This window comes from Echinococcus granulosus (assembly GCF_000524195.1).
Source record: "Echinococcus granulosus chromosome Unknown EG_S00021, whole genome shotgun sequence".
In the NCBI taxonomy this organism is placed as follows: Eukaryota; Metazoa; Platyhelminthes; class Cestoda; order Cyclophyllidea; family Taeniidae; genus Echinococcus; species Echinococcus granulosus.
In genome coordinates, this window is record NW_020170401.1 from 388,550 (window position 1) to 397,748 (window position 9,199).

General features: G+C 41.6%; 1 protein-coding gene across 1 annotated transcript; it reads left to right on the forward strand. All coding sequences in view use genetic code 11, as the record gives it.

Moving 5' to 3' along the window:
• Positions 1 to 1,219: 1,219 nt before the first annotated feature.
• Positions 1,220 to 8,475, forward strand: EGR_03799 (hypothetical protein; the record flags this gene model as incomplete). Its single annotated transcript, XM_024493048.1, has 6 exons — positions 1,220 to 1,304; positions 2,323 to 2,417; positions 2,744 to 2,980; positions 4,068 to 4,150; positions 6,688 to 6,922; positions 8,344 to 8,475. The coding sequence occupies 6 exons, from the start codon at positions 1,220 to 1,222 to the stop codon at positions 8,473 to 8,475; spliced, it is 867 nt and encodes a 288-aa protein (XP_024352509.1).
• Between the last annotated feature and the right edge of the window lie 724 nt (positions 8,476 to 9,199).

A 9,199-nucleotide genomic window follows, 5' to 3' on the forward strand; every position in this document is an offset into this window, starting at 1 on the left:
CAGTAGTAGAAATAATGGTAGTTGTTGTTTGGGGTCAAGTTCGCTTTTCGCTGCCACAAATGAAGCTCCCCAAGACTTGCCCAAAGTTTAAGGAAGGCATAATTCTGTGACTGGGGGCTACTACATAGTTCAAAAGCCATTTCGCCCGGTGGGAGTATAATCGGAGAACCTTAAGGGTCATTAAAACCAAAGCAGAAACTTGAACAAATAAGTGAAGCATTACACACTGATATCTTGAATATGTCTTCGCGACGATACGGGAACGGGCAAGTCATAAAAAGGGCCTAATGTTTACTTGCAAGGAAAAAAATATGCAAAAGTTTCCAAAGCTGAAGCATGTATGATTCATTAATTACATTCATTACTTCAACTATTTTCTATAAAAGTGGGAATGATGTTTGTTTAGCCCAAGTTGATGAAAATCTTTTGCAACCTATCGGTGACCTCAAGGTCATACAAGAAAATCGCGGCGTCATAAGCACGTGTCACTGCTGTCCATCATGTTATGTTGTTCATTTTCGGATAGCGTTTTTACATGGTCACATTTTTACGAAGTTCTTTAGAACTTTGACCAAAACTTGTGCCTGTTTTGTGGAAAAATATTTATACACTATTTTAGCGCCCCCTCGATCATTTACTGTAGCTTACACAAATTCTCCATCATAGGGATAGCAAAAACAGGTTCTTTTGTCACCCCCAACCTTACGTCACTAAAAAAGATTACAGATTCATATTTTTTACCTCATCTCATTTGATTGTGCAAGCACCCTTCCGTTATGTTCCCTAAAGTCGTTTCAGGTAAACGATTTACTACTGCTTAAATAGGGTTCCCTCGGCGTCTATGGCGCACAGCTTATCAGGACCCGCTTGTGATACACTTTTGCGTTTTGTGCATCATAATTAACAATTTAAGTTCCTCATGTGGTAAAAAGTATGATATACTGTACCTGAAGTAGGTCAAGCTCACTAATAAGTACCCCACCCGCGTCACGTATATGTGACGTCCAGGTTTCCTAACCTCATTCTGAAGTTACATGTGTGAAGGGCGTGCTTTGTTAACAACCAATAACTGGTCGCCCTAAGCTAACTTAAAAAGATGACCAAATAGATGTAGGATATTGCGTAATACTTCAATTGCTTACTTAATTTTTCGTTTTAATTTTACGGACATTTAACACTGCGCTTCTGTATATCCTCTTAGCGACATGGGCTTCAAACCATGCTTGTAGTCCTCCACCCATTCTGTACAGCAGCAATACTAAATGCTAAAGCTCTGCGCAAAGAAAGAATAGCTTATAGAACTGGTAAAAGTATCTGTGATGACCCCTAACAGAAGGGTTAAGAAATGATTCCTACTTTCAGCAACTGCGTTAGCGCCGTGGCTGCAAGCCATCTGGAAAAGTTCATTACAGAGCTGTCTATGATACCTTTAAGATGCTGTCAGTTAAATAAACACTAGCCGAACAGAACCCATGTAGACAGATATGTCTGGACATCACTGAATTTAGAACAAAGTGGCAAGGAGTAATAGGCGTGAAACCCTATCACCACATAACTCCGTTAAACTTCATCTTTGACCAAATGACTCCCCCCACATTTTATTGATTCTTACAACAGGTGATGGAAATATGGGATGGCCAGGACATTTCCCCTTCCCTAACAGGACGATACCTCACGTCCAGTGGAATAGACAAGAGGGAACATTGACATTTCTGTCAGATATCTTCTTGCTAGCATGCAAATTAGATGACTGACATGGTTGGTTAGTGAATGTTTTTTACAAGACCGACTACGTTCTGGTAGCCGACGCAATAAAGTTATCTAAAAAAGGCGCTGAGAATGACGCTTTGAAAGGAATAAGGGGCTACGTAATACCTTGATTACTTGTTTAACTCTTCGTTTTGATTGCTCGAACACTGCAGAGCTTGGTCTTTGCACTTCCTCAGGGCGGTGTGGCCTCTGGGTTATACTGGCAGCCCCTCTTTAGCCGATGTGCTTCTAAAAACATCTATTCTATCCAATTGCTGTATCTTCTTTCATCTTTCGGGAGGTCGTAGTACGCCACCATTTATCGCCTGAGGATAAACGTATCCCATATAACAACTTCTGAGCGACAGGCTATCATAAATAATGCCAAGGTTTTTGTCTGCAAGGCCAAAATAAAAGTATTTTTTTAAATACCTTAGGTGTCGACAATCCTGTCCATCCAAAACAAAAACACATTTAAAATTGCGGATTGTGAGCCGTAGCTGTTCGGCTTTGCGTAATTCAAGTTGCATATCCGCAGTTCGCCTTATCTGATATGCATTTTCCCTTCAACAGCTGTTATAGCTCTTAAGGTTCCAACCTCACCCTCCAATACACATACACTCTTCACACACAAGTGTTATACAGAAGTTACTTTCTTTAAGCAAAAAGTTAAAAAAAGAGTTTCCACGAAAGTAGCCTGAAACAAACGATGCAAATAAAGCACAAAGTACTAGTATTAAGAGGTATGGTGTGTTAAGAGGAGGTCTTGTCATCAGCCCCTGGGAGAAAATTCATTACTTAACAATAGTTAACCGTCTGGATGTACATGAATGCCTGATGTCATATCTCCGACATTAAAATATAAAAAGCGAAGCTATGTAAATAGTCTTCTTTCTTTATTCTTTATCGTGCTATAACAACCCAACTTGATAATGGCAAAAAAAGCTTAGTGTACTCACTAAGTATTAACTTGCCTTTTTCTACATCCTTCCAGAGTGGAATTTCATCTGATTTATTCATGAAATTTCGCCAGCTACGGTTGTGTGCTCGAGCTCACCTCACCGAACAGCGGAAGCCATGCATTCAGCTTTCGTTCTGTGGGTTTGCATCACTAATTCCCCAGCGGTTGTTTAGGCAACACCGAATTTCTGCCGCGAATAAACAATTTGTTTTTTTTAACTTTGCAAAATTATCCAAATTCCAAAAGTCTTTAAAGAGAAAAGATAATTATGTAAGTACTTTGAGGACGTGATTAAAATCTATACTTAAAATTGGCGGGCAAATTATTTGGACTTTGCGGCATGTGGAGTACGTGAGGGAAGTAGACCGTTAAAATCAGTGAGATGGAATCTACGGTCTCGTTGGGAAGACGGCTCAGTCTGCAATCGTCTTGTCTCCCTTGCAGTTGGTTTTAGTTCACTTGGAGGCTGTTGTGATGCCAAATGCGTGGGAAACATTAGGGCAATGAACCAATCTTTTCCTTCTCTTCATACTCAGCCTCACCAGGGATGACTTGAAGGTCTGGCAGACCATCTAATCGCTTACACCAAAGTTATTTTATCCTGTACGTCTTTTGGTTTCCAAAACCGCTATTTAAGCGCTGCATCAAGAGAGCAGTGGGATGCCGGGCACATTCGTCTATCTGTCTAAAACATGATACTTTTAAAAATCTAACTTGGACAGAAATGTCAACAGTGGGTAAATTTTGTGGGGAATGGGGAATGACCTCTTAAGCAGGATGAGAGAAGCTCGAACCTTTTTTTCTTAATCGTGTCTTAGACAGAGGTCTCTCTCGGGCACATTTTCGCCCAAACTGTGTTCCCTACGAGACGTCATCCATCCAGCTCCACCAGTTTGGACTGGTCTTATACCAGTCAAACCTAGCCGTAATCAGTGAAAAGAAATAACATTGTCGAATTCTAGAGTCATTTGTCTCATGATGAGAAATATTTACCTTTCTGATGAGAATTTATGTCTAGTTTACCCATTTATTATTAAAAAATCCATTGTGGTGGAGTTCCATTGTATTCCGCAATTAGGATCCACATGCCTCTCCACGTTGTTCATGCATGAAGGGCTTTTATATGTATTCTTCGCTCATTTACCACATAATTTGTAGCATTACACTCACTGGACCGTCCAAGCTGACCAGTCACGCATGTCATCTGGGCATTACCGAAGAGAGAGAGGCAAAAATTAAGACTTACCTCGTCAATGAATGAGCAAAATAAGTTTTTGAGTCTAAGTACAGAATAACCAGCCTTTCCATAGGCTTCCTTTGATCCAAGGACCTCTCATTTTTTTATTAATAATACGAGAAAAGGTGTTCTTTCGTCACTAAAAATCCCGTCATTATTGTTTTTATGAATCATTTGAAACCAAACGAAAATTCCAGAGCACAGTAGTGGTTAGACAAACCAGATGGTGCAGCATTTTGTTGTGCGAAGGTTTGACTCTACCATTCAGGCGGTCGTACAACTCCCACGCGTCACTCATCTCCACCCACCTGGACAAAAATGAATATTTCACACCGGTCGGGCAGTTCTTAGGAGTGATTAACGAAATGGCTTGGGGACTGGAGGCTTTGCGGTGTGTGTCAATAAACGACAGATGCGACCACGATAGGGAATGCATGATTAATGAATCGGCCTGCTCTGTGTGGGGGAATGAAGGGGGAGGGGAGACAAATTATCCATTCCTTTTTTGTTATTTACCCATAAACCGGAATTAGCCACACGTACCCGCGGACACACACACGAGGCACTCTGAGATAAGCATCTGCGATGGTCGGTCGATGGCGGTTACTCTTTCATCTTGCGTGCTAGGCTTCGCCCTAGCTCTTCGGTCCCCTGTCCCCACCCGCCCTTCCCCTGTCCCCTTCTCTAGTCCCCCAAAACACAACTAAACTTCTGCGCTTACCACCTTGAATGCGTCCGCAATACTAAAAGCAGCATCGGTGGTAACCCCCCTACCCTTGATGATACATTTTAGTGTCTGCTTAACATACTGATACATCAGCATCACCTGAAGACTAGTAAACAAGATTCCATTAAACAGAGAGGTTGTCACTAGGCTATCAAACATTTCAGTCCAACTGTTTTTTCGAAAGGGGTATGGCCGTCATTACAAGCAGCAATTTTGTGATATTTTTGGACATAAGGAAAGTATTTTATTACAAATTACTGCAGCACTCCAAGACTTTCTCAAATTCGAAAAAAGTCATAATGCTAGGACAGATTATGCGTTGCCAGTGTACAAAGAAGGACTGAGGCTCTACTGACATGCCTGAAGACCATGCCCTCGAGGTGAGGCACAATGGTGGAGCCTTAAATCTCCGAGTTACTTTTGAGCATTGTCTCTGACACTCCCCCTGGTCAACCTCTCCCGTCGGCCATCTTAACGTGGTCGACACTGTAAGAAAAAACCCACGAACCAACCCCGCCTGTCACCCAATTTGCATGCAAGGGAGAAGGTACCTAACCGCAACGTCACTGCTTCCTCTCACCAATTCCACTAAATCTAGAGTTACGTCCCCTATGAAAACTGCATTGGGAGAAGGGGGATTGTGCTGGACGTCAAGAATGTCCATCGCCAGTTGCATGAACGTTGAACTAAGAGCAAAGCCATTTAGTAAAGGATGGGGATTTTGCGTTAATCCGTCTATCAAGGTTCTATCCAGGTAGAAGAGCGGTGAAGGACGTTTCGCGTGTTGCCACAATTGGCGTTTTTATTTAGGTTCTTTAGACGGTTCCGTAATGAACTTTACCTCATGGTTTACGGCCATTATTAGTGTCGCTTTAGCTGTTAATAACATCCTTGCGGAATGTCAAAGGTGGGTGCTATTTTCGGTCCTTCTGCTGGGGATCATCACAGATTCTCTCATCCATAGCATGTGCCCTTCTTTCGTCACATCAAGATCTAGCATTCAAGAATAGAAATAGGGATAGTAGTCCTTTAGAATCAAGTTTGCTTGCCACCAATGAAGGACCGAAATTGTAGAACTCTGTTGGAATCTGTAATGCTAAAGGACAAAATGTCCGAGAGTTCGTTTACACCGTTAAACAGACAATTAAAGCATTATGTTAGTGCTTGCGAAATTCCAAGCTTAATCACAAATAAGTCACACACTACAGGAGGGGTCTGTGTTGAGAGTAGCAATGGTGCAACATTTGACTTCTCTATCCAGCCAGATGGATAGCTGGACGAATTCTATTTCCAAGTGGATAAAAGGAGCAAGCTTTAGGTGCTTTCGAGATTACGGTGGCCAACAATTTGCAAAAGTGCCATTCTGGCTGACGATTTCAATACCTTAATCAAAAGTAAGTCACCTGTCACGTGGGGTGTAAATCTGAGCCGAGCTGTAAAGATTTGTCAGAGCAAAGAATTCGGAAGGGCTCCACTTCCAAATGAGAAGAAGAAAATACGCACTTTAGAGACTCCTGCTTGTTAATGGTTATACGGAAAGTTTTGTTTTACCGAGACGTTTTAATGGCATCGCGTCCAATATGGTGGACAGATTGGTGCTTATCGATGCTAAAGCTTAAACCGATACATTAGGGTAGAAAAATGGGATCTGGTCAAAGAAGTTGGAAGATAAAAGGGACTGAATTTACCCCTCTGAGCCCCAGCATGCACCAACATGCTGAAACTGTTTTTGGATAACAAATTGCGGCATTCCAACTCCACAACAACTTGTCAATTAAATCTGCAAAATTTGATGGATAGACTGGAGGATCAATAAGTCATTTTTCTTCGCGAATTTGCACGCCTTAAACCGCTATAGACACCAAGTTTTCCCTCTAAATTCAAACATTTTAGTGAGGGAATTTTATGTAAACACCGGCGGACATCAAAACATAAGAGGTCCCCAAAACCTGCAATTTTATCATTCATAAAATGAAAGGCATCGTACAGGTATTTATTTTCAGCCCAAATTAGAGTGATTAGTCATTATGTGTTGGTAGACTGCACACGTCACGTATACGTGACGCTGGGCGAAAGTATAGTGAAGCACCCAAATTCCCCTTTAAATCGGTGCTTTATATCAATATCATCCCAAATAACAAACTCTTTACTCAAAACTAACTTAATAAAATTTCGTTTCTTATTTATCTTAGACAAAAATTATTCCAAAAAACGCATAAGTCAATCACGAGGTGATGTAGTTTGCAATGTAAATAGGTGGTGGATCGGGAAGAAGGAGGGATGAAACTCAAAGTCGTAGGCTTCATAGGCGAGGCTTCACACATGAGAACTCAAAATTTGGACTTTCGACGCTGTCCTCTCCACAAACTGATCGAACTGACGTTGAGCAGCTCGTCAATCCTTCGCGATAGCGCTGTCGACTCCGGTTTGCAACGATTGATGCGGTCTTTACGATGACACATTTTGCATTTCACCTCACAACACCTGAAATGGAGAGATTTTAAAACTGAAAATAGGATATAGTTTGCAGTTATCACCACCCCTCTCACGGCAGCTGCAGCAAAGAAATATCAGCAACACGTTGTCAAGATACTGATTAATCATCAACTCTTTGAAGTTTAAAAAAGACTTTTATTGAATGGCATTTGTCAAAGGTAAATTATGGGGAGACTGATTGGAGTTAAAACAACCCCTCTGCTCAAAAGCATAACTAATGAACATTTTGGTGGACTTATCTTCGTGTTTTATGGTTTATGTTCAAATTGGATGACTTTAGGGGGGTAGGGAGGCTTATAAATAACTTTCACTCCTATACAACCACCATAAATCCACGCCCAAACCTGCCCGTCTATCCCTCTTGCTCGTGTGAAAGTCGTTTCAGGGGGAAGGAGACGGAAGGAGGAAAAGGCATTATGGTGTGATTAGGCCTGTTCCCATGACTGTACAAGGGATTTGAGGCTCTGCCCCTCTGTTTGTTCATCCCGTTGCCATGTCAGAGGAATAAGTGCCTTGGACCACCATCACCCTCACCAACACCGTGCTCGTTGCTGTGGCAGCAGAAGCGGGGACTGACTTGTAGAAATACCTGCCTGTCATGAGGAAGAAAGCCATGGCTCCTTGACATTTCGTTTCCCCGGTGTAGGTTCGATGGATAGCTGTCTATTCCAGCAGGCGATTGCTGAGACGGCTCCAAATTCGGAAATGCCCTTCCCTTGGGTGATTGATAATGTATAGCAGTTTTTTTTAGAAGACAGACTAATCAGGTTAACTGGCATTCATTCATTACTCTTGTACCTACTGTTTCAACGGAGTCAGGCCCATGGAGATTTAATAGTCCTCCCCTTTTATTCTGGTGGTACGTGATCTCCATTTTCTGCTGCATGCCCTCCAGCCACACTTGTAATCTTGCAGCCCTTTGGTACACTAACTAAACACGAATTCACAGAAGGCTCGAAGGATGTCATTGCAAAGAATCATCAAAAAGGCATCCAAATCTCTTGTTAAATACGATTTAAAGATCAGTGCTCCAAAAGTTGCGGTTGATAGTTCCCTTTAGATTTTTAAATATGGAAGGGAACCAACCAGCTATCAATTTAAAAGAGTAGTTTCGTTTCTAAAGCCGTGAGATCGCTGCAAAGGACCATTTCACAGCTTTTTAATTGAGTGCAGCCTTCATTAGAAACGTGTCCTTTACCACCACCACCGTGGCCGCCAATACTGACACATATATGTGACCTCCCGATTTTCATATCAAAGCCGAAGTGTAATGCATGTGTGGAACGTTTAATTAAAAGGAAATAAACTAAGTGGAAAAGGAGAAATAGGCAAAAAGCGTGTTACAATCAAATAATAGAATACCTCGTCCGCGGTGGCTGCCTTCTCCTAAGGGTAGTTGACAAACAGGTCAGGGGCCCCTGATGTTGATTAGACGCTGCCAAATTAGCGACTTTCAACTCCTCATTATCTCTTTTAATTTTGGGTATTCAGTGGTAAAAGTTTTTAGCAGAAGATAAGTTCTGACCCCTGTGTCCTTAGATATTCGAAGTTCTAGATATCTGAGGAGCTTATCCTATAAAATATGTTAAAATTAAACCAAAATATGGTCCTAGAGGGTTACCTCTGATACATACTTCTTTCGACCCGAAAAATCAAGATTGCTTACTTTTACATCAGGACATCAGTTGAAGAATAATGACCACAGCCTAAATGTATGCTGCCCTACTAAGACATATGCTGTCATTCATTCTTGTAGGGACGGAGGCGGTCATCCTCAAACGGAGAACATTCAAAATCATATTTGTTATTTTAAACAACCAATCTGTTCGCAACAAGCGATTCAATGAAGAGCACATGCCACATATTTAAGACATCAGAATCGGAGAAGAAAATAGGGTCTGACACATATTCGTGTCGCCAGTACCGACTATTGGTCAATATCTGGAAGGGGGAAAATCAACAAGACCTCAGCTACCAAAATTACTCATTTATAAAAGGAGATTTTATCTAGGCGTCGTTTCTTCATTCA